Here is a 20,263-nt window from a genome sequence, read left to right as displayed (position 1 = left end):
GCTATACAAATTCATATGGGAAAATTGCTATACAAATTCATATGGGAAAATTGCAATACAAATTCATATGGGAAAATTGCTATACAAATTCATATGGGAAAATTGCAATACAAATTCATATGGGAAAATTGCAATACAAATTCATATGGGAAAATTGCAATACAAATTCATATGGGAAAATTGCAATACAAATTCATATGGGAAAATTGCAATACAAATTCATATGGGAAAATTGCAATACAAATTCATATGGGAAAATTGCAATACAAATTCATATGGGAAAATTGCTATACAAATTCATATGGGAAAATTGCTATACAAATTCATATGGGAAAATTGCAATACAAATTCATATGGGAAAATTGCAATACAAATTCATATGGGAAAATTGCAATACAAATTCATATGGGAAAATTGCTATACAAATTCATATGGGAAAATTGCAATACAAATTCATATGGGAAAATTGCAATACAAATTCATATGGGAAAATTGCAATACAAATTCATATGGGAAAATTGCTATACAAATTCATATGGGAAAATTGCAATACAAATTCATATGGGAAAATTGCTATACAAATTCATATGGGAAAATTGCAATACAAATTCATATGGGAAAATTGCAATACAAATTCATATGGGAAAATTGCAATACAAATTCATATGGGAAAATTGCAATACAAATTCATATGGGAAAATTGCAATACAAATTCATATGGGAAAATTGCAATACAAATTCATATGGGAAAATTGCTATACAAATTCATATGGGAAAATTGCTATACAAATTCATATGGGAAAATTGCAATACAAATTCATATGGGAAAATTGCTATACAAATTCATATGGGAAAATTGCTATACAAATTCATATGGGAAAATTGCAATACAAATTCATATGGGAAAATTGCAATACAAATTCATATGGGAAAATTGCAATACAAATTCATATGGGAAAATTGCAATACAAATTCATATGGGAAAATTGCAATACAAATTCATATGGGAAAATTGCAATACAAATTCATATGGGAAAATTGCAATACAAATTCATATGGGAAAAGTGCAATACAAATTCATATGGAAAATTGCAAAACAAATTCATATGGAAAATTGCTATACAAATTCATATGGAAAATTGCAATACAAATTCATATGGAAAATTGCAATACAAATTCATATGGAAAATTGCAATACAAATTCATATGGAAAATTGCAATACAAATTCATATGGAAAAGTACAATACAAATTCATATGGGAAAGTACAATACAAATTCATATGGGAAAGTACAATACAAATTCATATGGAAAAGTACAATACAAATTCATATGGAAAAGTACAATACAAATTCATATGGAAAAGTACAATACAAATTCATATGGAAAAGTACAATACAAATTAATATGGGAAAGTACAATACAAATTAATATGGAAAAGTACAATACAAATTAATATGGGAAAGTACAATACAAATTAATATGGGAAAGTACAATACAAATTAATATGGGAAAGTACAATACAAATTAATATGGGAAAGTACAATACAAATTCATTTTTTCAGTGATGAGTTGCATACGCAATCTATCAAAGACGTTGCAACAATACAGATGACAACGACTTTACATTAACGTGTTGGGGTAGAGTTGACTTGCTGACAATGCAAGATTTGGTGAAGACAGTCATTGTCAAAAACTACTAAATATTAATAAGAGGGAAAGATTTCCTCTCAAACAAGACGAAGAATTCAAACTAAAACAATTTCAAAATTTTTTCAAAAGTTCTTCAAATCATAATGTTGTAACTTTCAAATTTACTTTCAAACTTGTTTTTTTTTCAACCAATGTCAAGTTTTATTTGAAAGTTTACACTTATAAAAATTAATGTTTTGAAATAGACTAATCAAAAGTGATTTTAAAATTTAAACAGTTTAATCGCAATAAATTACTAATGTATATTTGATTAAGCAACAAAATGTATATTTTTAACTTATTAAAATATTGTTTTGATGTCCCAAGTTTCAGTTCTAAGATCTCTTGTCTTAGGATAGAATTGATATCTACTGTAAAGGTGGATGTATGAAGAATCGATAGTGAAGCATGGATTACATAATATCCAACCGCATTGGCAAGGAGAATACTGTAATAAACAAAGAAGGATTAGTGTTATTTTCAGGCTTTTCCTAGACTAGTTGCACAACAAAGGCTTGAAAGTTTAGCCAAACCTACTATTCAACCCATAACTGGAGGGAGGATATATGGATTCATTCCCTTCAAGGGATTAGTAAAATTAATGCAGTCATCTTGACAGAACCTGGAACACCAAGTCCCATTTTGTGCCTGTAACCACAATACCACTTTTTATGGCATTCTTACAAAACAAAAACAAAAAATAAAAAAATTTACCTTCTTTTTATTAAACCGGTGACGTTGCAGGCCATTCCCCTTTTTGATTATATTACCACCAATTAAGTTATTTTTTTTTTCAAAAGTCGTACCATAATCCGTGCTAGAAAAGAATTGAAAACGAGAATAAAAACTATTGCTTCAGACATTTTTATCTGTAACAAAACCAACTTTATATACAAAGAAAAACTGTTTTTTTAACAATCCTTAATAACTACAGCATTTAATGCAAATACGATTCTAATTTCATGCTATACAGGATTGGTCATCATCGTCATTTGGTTTAACACGTTCATATGTTGGTAGTCATCAACCACCTTTAAGCCTGTCTTTAAGACTTACATTAAACATCCATCATGTTCTCATCATATCATTTCTCTCCATGCAACACATGTTCTCAACCCTCACTGGCCAGGTTTCACTTCTACACATCAAACTGTATACTGATAGACTCTTACATTGGTCAACAATTGTAACACTCTACAGTTCTGAACTTATGTCATCCACTCTGAACTCTTGCAATCTACTTCCTGTTTTTCCTCCAATAGTATCACCAAGGTAACAAAACTTTAACAACCTCAATATCTTTTGTCATCCAAATACACTTTCTCCACATCTGACTTCTCATCCATTTCATATTAAACTTTTTGTATGCAATTTTGTATGTTATCCTCTCAACCTACCAATAGTTCTACTGCACTTCTTTACCCATTGCTTACAAGTACCACAAATAAAAAAAAAAAGTAAAAAAGTAAAAAATAGTTTCATCAAAGTCCCTTTCCACAACCTGACCAGGCGAACGTTTTTTTTTTTGTTTTTTTTTTTTTGTTTTTTTTTTGGGGGGGGGGTTCAATACAACTTTCCATAGCATTCCTACAAGTTTTCCACTTAAAAAGTAGGTCTTCCATCGTTTCACAAGTACTAAATCATCACCCACTAAAGTTTAATGCTACTTCACCATGGTAGGGAGCGTAACAATGTGGTAGTGTCATAGCTGTTCGACTAACATAGCTCAGGTGAAAATCCAGAAGGGTCAGCATTAAATGCAACATCCTTTGATCGCCTGTGCATGTAGCAATTAAACGTGTGTGAGGAACGGCAAATCAATGAAGTAAATTTAATGATTCCATGTCATTCCTTTGTATGTTCTGAATTAAACCTTCCCAGACTTTGCATGCAACCACTGAGCCTTGCAGCACTGGGTGTTAGGAGATAAAAACATACAAGTTTGCAAGCTATAATGCATAGTTGTGCCTGATGAGGACTTCATGCAGACTAAACAATCCTGAGGCACAATTTTTATGAGCTTTCAATCAACAACAGCATCTCTTTGGGGAAACTGATGTAGATTGTTATGCAGAAAATATTTTAAGATTTTGTGAAAATGTTTTTTTTTTTTTGCTTTTTTTTTTTAAAGATTCTCAAATTTGCGCATTTTAAATTTATCAGCCACTTTGAAGACTAAACTAAAAACAAAGAACTATGAAATGATATGCTTTTAGCCAAATAGACTTGCTCAAGAATTTGTTTTTGTCTCAACAGTCGAAATGTTAATGAGTTACAAACTTTTTCAAAAGAAAAATTTGAAAATCTTAAAACTTATTTTCAAATTATTCAAACAAAGATTCATAATTTGTACCATTTCGACTACAATTCTCATCTTGAGCGTTATCCGAAAAAATGTTTCAGATGACATCATCTCTAACGTTCTTTGGGCGAGTCGTTTCAAACTCTAATCTGTATAGAATTTCAAACTAAAGCGCTCAGTTCAAAATTCGATACAAATTGCAGGGATAAAGATTCTCAAGGCTGACGAGACACACCTATGGAAAAAAGTCACGACTAAGAACTGTGTATATGAGATTCCATGTAAGTCTGGAAAATTATACACAAGATATGTTGCATACTAAAAGCAAGGTAAAAGAACATAAAAAATCTTTAATATGTGGAGAGATTGAAAATCCAGGTATAACTTACCATATAAGGGAAAGTAAAACCATTTATTATTAGACAAAGTAAAAATTATACACAGAAGTGGAGAGTAAGATGACTTAAAAAAAGTAGTGTATATATTGGACGATGATCAACTATTAAGCAGACCTAGTATAGAATTTAAAACCATATAGGAACAGTTAATTATAAATAGATATTATTTATAGTAATAAGTAGGTAGTAATTTTTTTTAAATGTAGTAATAAATAATATTTACATCTATAAACAAAACAGGTTTAAGGCTCTTAATTCTTACAAGAATTGTGGCCAATTAGATAAAGTACTTGGTAAAATTCAGTAGTAGAAGTTACTCTTCTGTGAGTTGAAGGTTCAATTCTCATTGGGGGTAGCACCCAAGATACAACTGCAAATTACTTAGGACTTCTATCAAAACGAGATCATGCTACCTCCGTTCAAAATTCCATGCAGATTCCCAGAGTTTGAGATTACAGAGTTCGACAAGGTACACTGGAAGAAGGTCGAAGGTTAAATTGATAGAAACATCGTCAAAACAACATTCAAGATGAAGACAGTAGTCAGTGTCAGAGGTTCCAGCAGGAATGTCTTTCATGAGGAACTACTACATAAGTAACATTAGAAAACTTTTTCTTTAGCTTGCTCATGAGGCGGAATTGCGTGGGTGGTTTGAATTCACATAACAGCATGTATTATAACAATCCATTAATAAAAGTAATATAAAACTACGCCAGCATCTTAGAATCTTATTCAGTCCAAAGAATACAAATAATATGAATAGTCTGAAATATCTAACAGTTCTTAAATAATTTATATAATACATTAACAATTTTAAAAATGAAAAAGGCAATAATCTGCAAATTGGTTTTGAAGTCACTAAATAAAAAAAGTATATAAAAAATAGTTTTACCTGATGTAAAGATTCGATGAATGTGAATAACCAGAAAGTTCTGTGGTAGTACCAACAAAAATAATCTGAAAGTTCAAAATAGAGTTTAAGTCAAAGAGAAAACACTACAATGGAAATAAATTTGATTGTAATACTTGTAAACCTCAATCTATATATCTATAAAAATGAAATTATCTGTGTGTACATTTCCTTACCAAATTACTCTCAATTTTCAGTCAACAGACTGGAGATTTGAAAATCGTACCAAACTCCTCCGCCAATTTTGGGTCTAAACACTTGAAATTTTACATGTAGGTTAACAACAGACTGGAGATTTGACATAAGGGATATTGAGATTTGGGAAAATCTTAATTTGTTTTCGGCCAAAAATTTGGCTGTCAGGGGGTCATAAAGTATAACGATTTGACATTTGAAAATCGTACCAAACTCCTCCGCCAATTTTGGGTCTAAACACTTGAAATTTAGGATGTAGGTTACTTGGACATGGATCAAACTTTTTAATTTGATTTGAGCCCAAAACAAACGTTAAGTGGTCAAAATTGGGGTCAAAATTTTTTAAAAAATTAACTCTGCAGTCTACCAAATTACTCGGCCAATTTTTGGTCTAAACATTTGAAATTTTACAAAAAGTGTATTCAGACATAGGGCAAGCTTTTTAATCGGTTTTTGGACAAAACTTTGGCTCCCAAGCAGTTAAAGTTCTAAAGATTTGACCTTAGCGATCTCTAGCACACTATTCAGCCAATTTTGGGTCTAAACATTTGAAATTTTTCATAAAGGGTATTCATGACATGCAGCAAGCTTTTTAATCAGTTTTTGGGGTGAACATTTGGCTGCCAAAAAGTCACAGTTGACATTTGCAGACTCTGCCAAACTACTCTATATGCACCTAAAGTTATGAAAAGTACATAGGGCCCGAGCAAAACCGAGCTGAACTGTTAGTACAATCTAATGAGATGAATTTAAGATGGAAAGGAAGAAACAAAATGCTTGATTTGTCTGGTCAGTGGTTTTTATTCAAACGATTGTTTTCAAATGTTAAATACAATATCTCTTCAGCTTCCAATTAGTGTTGGATAATCAGGATAGAAACATGGATAATTTTGTCACATTCTTATTGTAGTTATTCCATTTGTAAATTAGTTGTTGGCTGTTTTTAATTGTGGAGTATTATAGTTTGGTTTCCAAATGATGTTAGTTCATCAGGAGAAAATATGCAGTTTCGGGGCCAACGTCTTGACGTCTTTTTATGCATACTGGACCTCCGCCCTCACTGGTGGGAGACTTATATTATCTGAATTGCAAATAAACAAACTGTTCAAATGAATATAAAATGGATGTCTAATATTTCTAATTACATTAGAGATTATATAGATTATATATATATATATATATATATATATATATATATACACACACACTAGAAGATGTACCCAGCATTGCCCAGTATTAAACATAATGTTAAATTTCTTTATAAAAAAAAAACAAAAGAGAAAAAACAAACATGTGCATCCGAGTATTATGTTTTTTTCTAAACGCTTCACTTCTTGTAAGTAAAAATGAAAAATACTCGAGCTGAGATTTAAATTGAAACCAAAACCTAAGCTTGACACAATCTTTAAAAAGTGTTTTCAAACCTACTTATTCTTAACATAAAGAATCTGTCATGTGAACCATTCACGCATACGCATTCATGAAACCGTTGACAAACAGATAAAAATCCAATAACGCCCCCCCCACACACACACGTAAAAAAAATTTTATCATTTGATTGGGATTTAAAATAAAAGTGTTCATTTGAACCAACAGACAGATGAGAAAAATTTGTTTTTTTAAAAAAAAGGGGAGGGGGCATGGATGCAAACTATATCTAATAAGCATATGATAAAACAGTTTTAAAAAAGCTAAGCATTTTTTTTTTTCATTATCTAAAAATGCTAATGTGGACACAGATCTTTGGTAGTTCAATGAGCCTGTGAATTACGACTGTTCAAAGTTCATTAGAAATTTAAAAATTTGTTGTTTTGTGTGCTATTGCTCCAGAAACAAATTTTTTAAATACATAATCAAAAATGCGATTCCAAATAAAACAAAAAATCGTTACAAATGTATTGTCATCTTATGGTAAATAAATGAAACAATAGATATATGTATGTTTGTCTGTGAAAATATTTAACTGATAAACCCTTAAACTACTGATCACAGCACTGAAATTAACAAGAAATGATCGTCATACACCAAGGATGGTTTGTAACAAGTAAAATCTTTAAATGTTCATTCAATTTTCTAATATTTCAATTACTTTTGTGCATATGCAAATTCATTCATAGCTTGAAGTGGCTTAATTTTATATCTTATCTGTTGATAGCTCAAATCGTAAAGAATGCAACTGGAGTGCTAAATGTTTTCTTTCGATTCTAGCTGATGGCACCCAAGTCATTTTTTATTTTTAACTTTTGAAATCACTACTATATATTAAGTACAATAGAATATTCAATAGAGAACAACAATAAATATGAAATGAGCTATCAACAGATGAAATAAAGTACATTATTTTATCTTTACTTCATTTTAAAGTATTTTGTTTTGCAAATTTAAAATCAAACTGGATTCACTCTGAAACAGAGTGTAGATGTAAATATAACAGCAACGGCACAACACCTAACGTATGCAAATGACTGAGGCAGGTATGAGGTGACATCACAGTGAGAAAGAAGGAAAGAAAAGGATTTTTTTTTAATTAAAAAAAAAAAAAAACATGGCCCGCAAAGACAATACTATTTGTTCAACACAGCAGAGTCTTGTTAAGCACATCAGAGTAAGAGAAGATGTTTGAAGAGACAACTTATTCTGAAAGTACCTCTAAATAAATCTCTTGTTTTAACTGCAAAAGATTTGCGGGTGCAAGTCTATAAACAGGCCACAACAAATCTTTTTTTACAATAAAAATCTGTAAAAAAAATCTTTATAATGCACGTACTTGTCACTGCATGAAGATGTCATATTCCAAAAATCACATAAATCGATCAAGTAGTTTTGTTTTTTTGTTTTTTTATTTAAGAAAATCAAATATCAGACGTTTTATCGAAGTTTGCCAGACGCCATCTTATTTGAGAGATAATGCCATTAACGACCCCTGGCAGAAATATGGGTCAACAAGGGAAAAGCATCGAATATTTTATCAATCAAGTACTTTTTTTTTTTTTCAAGAAAATCAAATTTTACGATTTTTAGGGATAATAAATAAATAAATTGACTTAATAAAAAGAGAATGTGGAGGGCAGACCATCGACTATTTTTAGTTTTTTTTTTTTTTTTAAATGTTAAAAACTTTTTGGGTTTGTATTACTGTACACAGATTCGAAAAAGTTGTCAAAAAACAAATATATAACAAATAAATGTTATCAAAGGCAAAATAAGTTACTTTTCTACCTAACTGGATAATTTTCTAGTGTTTTTATTTAATGTAACATGTTTATTCAGCTTGAAAAACAGTTTTTACCGATGTATTGGGAAATTTAAAATGGCGCCGGCTTCTCTGTTGAACACGGTAAGTTTGGGAAAATGAGTTAAAAATAAATATACACTGTTAAAAACCCACCAAATATGTGTCAGCCTATGTCACGGTAACATATTGAGTGACTTTCTAACAGTATTTTGTCTAGTTTTTTATTTATAACCCCTTTTCCCAAACTTATCGTGTGAAAGAGAATCGGGCACCATTTTAAATTTTCCAATACATTGGTAAACACTGTGTTTTTCGAGCTGAATAAACATGTTACATTAAAAAAAAATCACTAGAAAATTATCCAGTTAGGTAGAAAAGTAACTTATCTTGCCTTTGATAACATTTGTTTATATATTTGTTTTTTGACAACTTATTCGAATCTATGTGTACAGTAATACAAACCCAAAAAGTGTTTTTAACATTTAAGCAAAAAAAAATTTTAAATAGTCGATGGTCTGCCCTCCACATTCTCTTTATTAATAGAAGTTAATTTATTTATTTATTATCCAAACAAAAATCGTAAAATTTGATTTTCTTCAAAAAAAAAAAAAAAAAAAAAAAAAAAGTACTTGATTGATAAAATATTCGATGTTCTGCATGTACTGCCCTTGTTGACCCATATTTCCGCCAGGGGTCGTTAGTGGCATTATCTCTCAAATAAGATGGCGTGTAGCAAAGCTTCGATAAAACGTCCGATAAAAAAAAAACTACTTGATGGATTTACATGATTTTTGGAATATGACATCTTCATGCAGAGATAAGTACGTATATTATAAAGATTTTTTTCAGATTTTTATTGTAAAAAAGATTTGTTGTGGCCCGTTTATAGGCTTTCACCAAATTGTGAGTCAAATTCTTCCTCGTCTTTGTTTCCTTACGACTGCCTGCATATTACAATGTGTGGGTCCCGAGTGTCGACATGTAATTATTCTGTTACAATTCCAGTAAATATAAATCGATGTTTTGGCAAAATATTGACTGAATAACCTTTTTAAAAAAAAGTTTTCCCAACAAGCTGTTCAATAATTTACCGCCCACCCTGAACCATTTAAGATGAGCGTATGTGCACTTGGGAAAATGCCAACTTTTGCACCAAATTAACAATGGTAAAAAAAAAAAAAATGAAGACAGACAGGTGATATTGTTTGGCCAGTTATATAACAAAACGAGATTATCCATTTGATCTGCATATTTAACAATGAAAATGTTATTTCAAACTGAAGACCATGTAACCAACGGACGAAGTTTCTAAAAGATGTTAAGAGACATCAGAAAAGAATAAAATAAATGAACAATTGAAATCTTATCTTGTGTTTCAAGAAACTGCATTTGAGTTAAGATAAATATTTTTTTTTTTTTTTTTTTTTTTTTTTTTTTTTTGCTTGGAAAAATTTTGGAGCCGCTTTTTTTAGTCATAACACTGAAATTTGGCTTCTGGACCAATCACACAAAATTGAAAATTTTCAGTTTTCAAATTCAATGAAAATAAAATTTTGGTTTGAAATAACTAGTAATATAGGGGCAGTTCTACTTGTATTTATGATGAAAGAAAATTTATTTGCAAAACATAAATTTTTAAATTAAAATACTTACCCCATTACCAGACCAGGTGAGAAGGATGCTGTGGTTTGTTTCATTTAAAAAAACATACTGAAATTAAAAAGAAAAACAATTTAGAATGGTTAAGATTTAAAACAGTACAGATTTATGAAGGTCATTCCAAAAGTAAAGTTTGTTTTTTTTCTCTCAACTCAAAAGTTAAAGAGTTACAAAGACAGGAGCGGTACAATTAGAACAAGTGAACTTTTTAATCCAATTTTATTTTTCTACATGATCACCACCATTCTCGATACATTTTTGCCAGGAATTCATCTCTGCTTCCGATACATCCATGACAGGTGTTGCTTTCTAAGAATCTCACATCATCAATATCTGCAGCAGCGAGATGAAACTTTCAGATTATGAATGCATAAATTCAGTTATAATCACTTCAGACGGAATAAAAAAGAGACATTACTGTGTGTGTGTGTGTGTGTGTGTGTGTGTGTGTGTGTGTGTGTGTGTGTGTGTGTGTGTGTGTGTGTGTGTGTGTGTGTGTGTGTGTATTATAGTGATGGAACGATTCCAATATTTTTCCTGATTCAATTAGATTCTGTATTAAATTCTTGATTCCGATCATTTATAAATCTTAATCTTTAACTAAAAGTTGCTATCTCCCCCCCTCGATTACAACATGTTAAATGTGCAGATATTTTCTAATGCATTTATAGCACCTTCTCTCATTGATGTTTTTCCTTATTGAATTGGCAAATAGATCTATATATACCAGTATATTGCTTTTTCTTGTCTATAATTCTCATTTTATATATATATATATATATATATATATATAGTAGAAATGGTAATTAATAAAAACCTGAAGAAAGTGCTCAATACTGTTGTAGAGCAAATATGCGCTTTATTTTTTATTACCGTATTTTTCTGTTAAGTTACATTATTGTTTCGGCTACGCAGCCGTTTTTTGGCCGTCATGTAGCTTCCTCAGACTTTTACAGAAACGTTCATTTATGGTGGAATGAAAGGGTGAAAGGTTGTCAGGGGAGGGGTGCGAGAGAAAAGCGTAAAAAGAGGAAGGGAACAAGGGGAGAGGTGGGAGGGGTGCTTGGTATGTCGGTAATGTTTTAGTTTTTGAGTTTAAGGACATTAGGTGGTTGGGGGGGGGGTCTGGGAAGTTCATCTCTGATGTGGCTGAGGGCATAGGGATACATGGAGGGGGAGGGAGATGTGGGGGTAGGAGGAGGGGGGGTTACTTTAAATTTCGAGTCATGCAGCAATTTTAGTCTGATCAGTGAAATAATTTTGGATTTAATGTTTCTACAGCATAACTTCAAGAATAGTTCAGAAAATATGGGAATATGGCCCAAATTAGACTTGCCCATTCTTACGTTGTCAGGTGAAAGTATGCAATCTCACAACCTTTTTGTTGATACAAGTAGTAAACACACACTATAGTATCAGGTAATTTGTTTTTAATCAAACAATGAAAAGATATATTCACATGTTAAAACATAATTGCATTCAAATAAAAAATATATACATTTACTTCAGTTTCTTCTCGGATATCATTCAGTGAAGTTTATTTTGGGGTGTAATTAAAGAGAAAATTAAAAATGCACTGCCTTGTACAGAGATTGAACACTTGCAGCCTTTAAGATTAAAACTTGTGTTTAATACACATCTACTACTACCACCACCACCACCACCTCATACCATTCGCCTTTCATAGTTTTATACTTTGTAATTCCATCTTTGTCTCCTGCTTCTGTACTAACATGCTGTTTAAATGTAATGTGACCAGACATTTCGCTATTGAAATTCCCACAATCCCGTTCGATATTGTCCTAAATAGTAACCATTTACGTTCAAATGACAATATACTTGTTTACAATAAAGAGTAAAAAAAAAAAAAAAAAGAAAAAAAAAAGGTAGTCGACGAAAACAAAAGATCAATTATGTTCACATGAGATGAAGGTAGAAATTAAAAACTTCATTTCATAAACGGCATAAAACAAAAAAATTTTAAATGTGGCTAAAAACCAGATATTTACTGAACTAAACTAGAACAAATAAAATGTGATATTTTAAGAGACATCAAATCTATTTCAGACAAAATTACAAGGAAAATATATCTACTTTCCAAGTAGAAACTGAAATACCAAAATAGTTATGTATCTTTTAAAAAGATTTTCCTCAAAAAAATAAAAACCGTATTCAAAGTAATTTTATGTACATGTTGCAGTCAATGTTGATCAGAACAAGTTAAAATATTGTTGCACTAGTTGTATGCACTGTTTAGTCATATGTACCCGGCATCTCAGTTTGGTACCCGAAACAGATTTTTTTTTTTTTTTTCACATTGGTTTGTATTTTACAAACTTTGCCAAAAACATCCTTTTTTCATAAAAATGGAACTAATGAAATAAAGAAAACAATTTTTTTTTAACTTGTAAGTTTACCATCTGCAGTTCATTTGGTAAACATGTCCTTGAAGAAATGTAAAACTATTCAATATCCAGCATTAAAATAAATGCTGCTACATCCAGATTGTCTTAATTATCACTTATTGAAGTCTGACAACAGATTCCTGATCCCTCTTCTTTCATCTGGCTTTCCTATTATAAGAGTTGTGAGTGTCCGCGACTCTGCAGTAAGCAACATTAGGAAACATTTCACACTTGCAGTTCAATCCAAAGGGTTGACACCAGTCAGGTTGCATGCAGTCATATCAATTTGTATACACTTCAATCTTCATTCGTCTATGACGCTCCTAATGCCTAGGATATCCAGGCGCTTTACATAAAAAATTTTTTGCTTACTCTCTCCATCTTTGAAACTATTCTATACAGGACGTTTTAAACTTGATGTCTTTAGAAATGTTTTTAGGAACAAATGAAAAAAAAAACAACATTTGTTTGATGCTTACAGTTCAAAACAATGAACAATATTCGAAAGCGATAGAGTTGGAAATTAGGCCATAAACATGAATGATAAAGACGGACATAAGAATTGTTATTTAACAGGGGAAAATATGGATTCTCAGAGCAAAGAGAGTTTGGCAATCAGATTTGAAGATGAGAAGTTATCCAAAATCTCAGACTGTTTATTGATGTGTGTAAGAAACCAAGCAAAACTTTTTTTTTTTTTAATAAAGAAAAATTGTCTTATCTTTAATTAGTTGAATATATCATGCTCTAACAAGAAATGAAAAAATTGCATCGCAAACATCAGAAAGAATAGATTAATCAGACAAATGATAAAATTGGTCAGTGATTACATTACAGTCGCATCTGCAGCTGACATTATCTCTAAATACTTATTTTTGCTAATTGACATTTATAACAAAAAACCTCAGGAGCTGACAGTGGTTAACGACACTGACTGATGATCTGAGTGTTCCAAGTTCGAATCCCAAAATCATTTTCACTTATGATATTGGAAACGTTCACATGATTCCTCCTTTGAGTACTCCATGTCTTTCTAGAAAGAATTCTGGTGCAAGAAATAGAGGTAAGCAATGCCAACAATAGAATCGTGATTCATATGACGATGATGGTAAAAACATGGGCCAACTTTCAGTGCATTATAAATTAAACAATCTTTTCATGTTAATCAACAAAAATTACTAAAAGATCTATAAAACGTAACTTGCCGACACTAACATTGCAGCAGATAAGTCATATTAGGATAACCTGACATGAGACTTTGCTAAGCTTATTAAATGAAGATACATGAAATGTATTTTATTACACAGACCTTATCTTTAGTTGACCTTTGACAAATATTGTTGTTTACTAGCCAAACCCACATGAATTTTGGAATAGAATATCTTCGTTCTATGACAAGTATGTATATCAAAAAAAATTTTCTGTATTTTTAGGGTTTTTTTTTAATTTTAAATATGCACCCAATTTTTTGTTAATACTGGAACATATAAACATTTAAATTTCTTCAGATTTCTTTTTTAAAGTCTTTGTAAAAAAAAAAAAATATCTTCTATTAAACCTTTTATTGTTTAAATAATTTGACTGTTTTATTTTAAAAAAAAAAAAATTTTCTATTAAACCTTTTATTGTTTAAATAATTTGACTTTGTTATATTTAAAAAAAAAAAGTTTTTCATTCGGTAATGAGCTTCGGAAGATTGTCAGTAAAAAAAAAAAAAAAAAAAAAAAAAAAATATAGACATACAGTCCTGTTTCGTTGTATCCCAACTCCTCAAATCACCAAAAGATAACCGTTTTATTATTTCTAGTCGCCACTTGAAAAAAAATCAATCGCAAATGTGACTGTATCACTCGCAACAAAGCCCTGTTATGCTTGATAAATTCTAAAACTGGAGAAAGTATTTCGTTAATGCTTATGACATCATCTGCATTGTAGAAATTGCATTGTATAACTTAACAATTAAAAAAAAATTCCATAGACGACATGAACTGGAAACCACGGTGTGCCAAATCTAAATCCAATTCATTCTATAGAAACACTTTCGCCAGGACCCACACTTTACCTTGTGTCTAACATCATAAAGTAAATAAAATAGAATAAATTAAATTAGATCCAAGAGGAATTGAATTCTATTTGATTCCATAATATAAGTAACCATCAGACCACCTGCTCCCTCCTCACAACAAAACCGGATATGGCTTATATATATATATATATTATATATATATATATATATATATATATATATATATATATACACATAAAATAGAAAAAGTGAAAAATTAATCAAATGAAAATCAAATGTTCTTTGATTCTTTACAGAATTTTTTTTTTAATTCAACGAAAACTTTTTTTAAGTAAAAATCATGCGCTTGACTATTTTAGAAAAACAAATGGAGACTTTTCAAGCAGCTGGTGACAGTTTTACAAAATACAAGAATCCCATCATATATGAAAGTGGCAGCATACCATTCAACGTTTGCATATCAGAAACATGGTCAAAACCACACGTTTTAAGCTGTAATGAACAGAATGAAGTTGTCAATCTCATTGTAAAGGCTCCCATGATAAATTACGTTGCAAAACAATGTCTAGACTGGTATGGCCATGTTGCCATCAGACACTTGAAACACGGTAGCTTGCTCAAGACATGCTGGGGATTAGTTGATTAAGACCAAACAAAAAACGGAGAAGTTGGAAGTCATTCACGAAACGTCTAACCTCAACATAAAACACGAAAAATATGAATATAATAAAGCAACACCGATTTCTACAAAATCTGCAAACCCCCTGATTGTACTTGAAATTTAAAAATGTATTTTATGTAAAATTTACTGCACTAGACAATGGAAGTGCTCCCGAATCTCGAAATGTCTTTCCAACCCAAGGATTAATTAGGACTGGACCTCCTTTAAAACTTTAACTTTATCCTATTTTGATGAAATTTATACCATATGCAAAATATTCTCTGGGAAATATTCAATGGAAGTTGTTCCAAATCACTGGGTTACCTTCTTTGTGGCCTCACTTGCAAGTGACCCATCAAGACAGAATACTCTCAAAACTTTAAACCATGTATATCCTATTTTAATGAACTTTAAACATGCATATTCTATTTTAATGAACTTTAAACCATGTGGGTAAAAAACTCATTTCTTCCAGCTTTATTAGGAGTGCGAAACTGCAATAGAAACAATTATGAGAATAGTGAAAAATACATTGAATCTTGAACAATGCTGAGCCTTCCTGTTAATTCTTTAAAAAAAAAAAAAACACATTCGATAAGCTAAATTTGTATAATTAAACAAAATGAAAAGGTGGATTTGTATGATTAAACAGAATGAAAAGGTGGATTTGTATGATTAAAAACAGAAGGTACAGATTTTTTGAACATCTTTTTGAATTCTCATTAATTTTGATAATTCTCAGAAATTGGAAGGTATAATGTCCTATTTGTAGAATTCAAAAATATCTAACTCCTTTTAAGATATTCTAATATTCAAATTGTCTTGATTTTTCAGTGATTAAACAATCCAAAAAATAGCATTCTTTTGAATCGCACTTGTATTCCTTCTAAAATCTGACTCTGCAGTCAACCAGTGTCGATTTCGTTTATGAATATTTTATGTAAACAATGAAAAGTAGATGAAATTGATCTGATATTAAATTGCAATATTCAGATGCATTCAAGCTTCCTATAAGTTTGCATCATAAATTGCACAGTTTAAACAGTTGAACGCAGCATCTTTCATTTAATATTAACAAGGTACTGCAGTATTGAATTACAATTAAAAACTACAGATCATTCAGTAATTATTTATCAAGCTTCTTTTTTTTTCTTTTTTTTTTTTTTTTTAAATAGGAGGTACATTACATATCTTTTCACCCCAAACAAAGCATAGTGCCACTTTGAAGTAGGGGGCTACTATTGGGGACACAAGTTGCAGCGATATTATGAAGGGAGATGAGTAGCAAGATGTCTGAACTTGAACTTCCGCATGTCAGTACAGTTGGGAAAGCAGAATCCCGGAAGGGAGTTCTCAAGTCAACCAGTTCTGAGGAAGAAACTATTGGAGTAAAAGGCTTTCCTACACCTGGGGGTCTCTACTGTGTAGGGGGTGGGATTTAGCTGCTTGTCGGGTTTGTCGGAGGTATTTATGTTGAGGAGGTACAAGTGCTTGTATCTCATCGAAGCATTCACCATTAAAATGTACAACAGGCAGAGGGATGCAACATTTCATCAATGGGACAGAGGCTGAAGCTTAAATGACAGTTCAGGACCTATCAGATTCGTGACACTTTTTTGAACTCTATTCAGGAGGGAGAGACCAGTAGCAGATGCACAAGCCAAAATGTAACAACAATACTCCATACACAGCCTTATAGAGGTACAGGATACTTTCAGGGGTTAAGTAGCTTTCTAGCACAGTAAAGCGAGCCCAACTTCTTTGCAGCGGCCTTGGCAATGCTCTCAATTTATCTATTCCAACTCATGTTCCCTGTGACGGTTAGAGTTTAAAAGAAGTACTGTCAGGTAATGTGTATTTGGCCATTGTTATTGGTGGTTGAAGGTTTCTTGTAATTATTGAAGGAAAACAAACTTAGTCTTGGCAGCATTGAATGTGACCATTCATTTTTGTCCCCATTCCACTATGGATTGGAGGTCTTCCTCTAGTGTTCCTGCCATTTTCTTAGATATGTGTTCATTTGTTTTCCCCTTGTCCCTGTTATAGAGCATGGTGTCATCAGCAAATATAACCATCTCAGAGACAATTTTATCAAAGAGGTCATTTATAAATATTAGGAATAATAAAGGCCCAAGGATAGACCCCTGAAGTACACCCGCATTTATATCATTGTTTAGATGTACGACCGTCGGGGACAACCTGGATTCTTCTCTTAAGGATTTAATTATGTTAAGTATTCTTCCAGTGATACCATATGATCTGATTTTCCTGAGAAGATCAAACTATACCCTGTCAAAAGCCTTAGATATATCTGGGGCTACCACTCTACCCTCCCTTGCTTTGTCCAGCGAATGGTTCAGAGATTAGTTAGGATATCTGCTGTAAAACGGGCTTGCCTAAATCCATATTATTGATTAGTCAGAAGTTTAGCAGGTGTAACGTGATGAACTAGAGCTTGATTAATTATGGACTCAATATATTTTTGTAAAAAGAGGGAGGAGGCTAATGGGGCGATAATTTAACGAGTCAGTTCTTTCAGAGTTTTTGAAAACTGGTACCATAGAAGCAGTTTTCCAGCAGTTAGGAAAGTAAGATTCGTTAAGGCATTTGTTGTAAAGTTTGGAGAGAACTGCAGCAACCTTGGCGGAGCATAGTTTTAATAGCACAGCTGGGATACATTGGGTCCACATGCTTTTGAGGTTTTTTTATGATATCATGTACCTGAGAAGGAGTGCTTTTCAGACCATCTAGTGTGGCGTCTGTCCACAAAGGAAAGTCAGGGAGGGAGTAGTTTGCTGGGTTCAATGTGGAGTTTGAGGCAAACCAACTGGCAAGCATGATAGCCCTCTCAGGTGCCGTGCAAACAACCCTGTGATTGTTTGATAGTGGGGGGAATTGTTGATTGCCCATTATTTACTATACTGTCGTAGATTTTCCAAAAATCACGAGTGCCTAATTTCTGTGCTTCAATGCGTTTTCTGGTGGTTTCAGTATATTCTCTCTTAGCTGTGGCTATTTCTCTCTTACAATTATTTCTAGCTTCTATAAACTTAAGTCTGTTTGAACTGGACTTATGCTGGTTAAATCTGCGGTATGCATGCTGCCTTTGAGGAATGTCAGCTGCACAAGTACGAGGGGCGTGCAATAAGTAATGCCCCTGATCCACTTCCAGTTGTCTGATATAGTTGAAATTTTGCATGTGCAATGATTTATATCTCTACAGGTTATCTGGCAAATTACAGCTCTGAACTAATTGTGGTTTCTGTTTTATACGTGTTTGAACGGAGTCAGGTGTGAAATGGAGCCTGTTGAATGTCGAGCAGTGATCCGGTTTTTGTATTTGAAAGGTCGCACACCACAAGAGACTTGATGAAATGAAAGAAACTTATGATAATGCCCCATCATATGACCTTGTAAAACACTGGCATCGTGAATTCAAATATGGCCGGAAGTCTGTGGAAATAGCTCCCAGACCTGGTCGCCCCCTTCTGGCATTGATGAGGCATCTGTTCGTCAAGTTGAGGCTGCCATTTTGGAAGATCGGCGCATTACTATTCACCAAATAGCCCAAGATGTCAAGATTAGTACAGGGTCTGTGGAAACTATCATTCATGACCATTTGCATATGCATAAGGTGTCTGCCAGATGGATTCCCAGGTTGCTCACACCATTCCAGAAGTGAGAACGCGTTGAGTGCTCGAGAATGAATTTGGAGATGTGCCAAGAAGATGAGTCAAAGTTTTTCAAAAGACTGATTACACAGGATGAAACCTGGGTCCATCACTATGATCCAGAGACCAAAGCCCAGTCAATGCAGTGGAAGCCCTTGGACTCACCATCTCCAAAGAAGGCAAGGGTGCAGCCCTCCACTGGCAAGGTCATGCTCACATTCTGGGACCAAGACGGAGTAATGATGACAGATTTCCTGGCAAAAAGTACCACGATTACAGGAGCCTATTATGCTTCACTTTTGAGGAAATTAAAGGAAACTATCAAAATCAAGAGGCGGGGCAAGATCAACAAAGGTACCCTCCTCCTGCAGGACAACGCTCTGGTCCACAACTCGCATGTCGCCAGATCAGAAGCACGGGCGTGTGGTTATGAAATCCTCCCATCCTCCTTGCACCCTCTGACTTCTACCTCTTCCCAGCCATGAAGTTGTTTTTGAAAGGAAAGCATTTCCCAGATGATGCAGCCTTGATTGATGGAGGACCAATCTGGGGTGTTCTACAAAAACAGTCTCCAGAGCTGCATCAAACGATGGGAGAAATGCATAACTCTGGGTGAGTCCTATATAGAGAAAGACTAATAACTGTGCCAAGTTTCGTTGCTCTACTACTATGGGAAGTGGGTCAGGGCCATTACTTATTGCACACCCCTCGTAGAAGTAAACCATTGGGGAGAGTGGGGCTTGCTATAAAATTTCCACGTGGGAACATGTGCTTAAATTGCCGTTTGGAACTATTCAGTAGTCTCATTTGCACACAGTTCAGTGGGAAGAGAAAAGATATTCTCTCACGAGGCATCCCTGATGGCTTCCCAGTCAACCTTTTTATAATACCTTGTTTTTTGAGCAATGGCTCTTCAGTTTTGGGTCGAGAATTTAGGGCAATTTCTACCATTATCACAGCATGATCAGCATTCCCAAGTGAGATGTGAGCATTCGTTACACAATCATTGAGAACTGTGGTCTGGGAAACGTGTCGGTAACCATCTGTGATAGGGAATGAGATATAGAGAAGTTATGTTTTGTGCTACCAGCTGTGTCTAAGTAGAGAATC

The 20,263-nt window shown here is 32.8% G+C and overlaps 1 protein-coding gene across 2 annotated transcripts in view; it reads right to left on the bottom strand.

Moving 5' to 3' along the window:
- The window catches only part of LOC145294149 (sortilin-like), a 153,709-nt gene that overhangs the window by 68,203 nt on the left and 65,243 nt on the right, over positions 1-20,263 (bottom strand). For both annotated transcript variants that reach the window (XM_080141254.1, XM_080141255.1), the window contains exons 2-4: positions 10,385-10,441; positions 5,284-5,348; positions 2,406-2,508 (exon numbers count right to left, since the gene is read on the bottom strand). In XM_080141254.1, coding sequence (XP_079997380.1) covers positions 2,406-2,508; positions 5,284-5,348; positions 10,385-10,441 — 225 coding nt within the window. The remainder of the gene's footprint in view (positions 1-2,405; positions 2,509-5,283; positions 5,349-10,384; positions 10,442-20,263) is intronic.

This window comes from Euprymna scolopes, chromosome 15 (genome assembly GCF_053919585.1).
Source record: "Euprymna scolopes isolate OS-2025 chromosome 15, ASM5391958v1, whole genome shotgun sequence".
Taxonomy (NCBI): Eukaryota; Metazoa; Mollusca; class Cephalopoda; order Sepiida; family Sepiolidae; genus Euprymna; species Euprymna scolopes.
The sequence above is the reverse complement of the archived record's forward strand: the minus strand, read 5'-3'. Positions and strand labels throughout refer to the sequence as shown.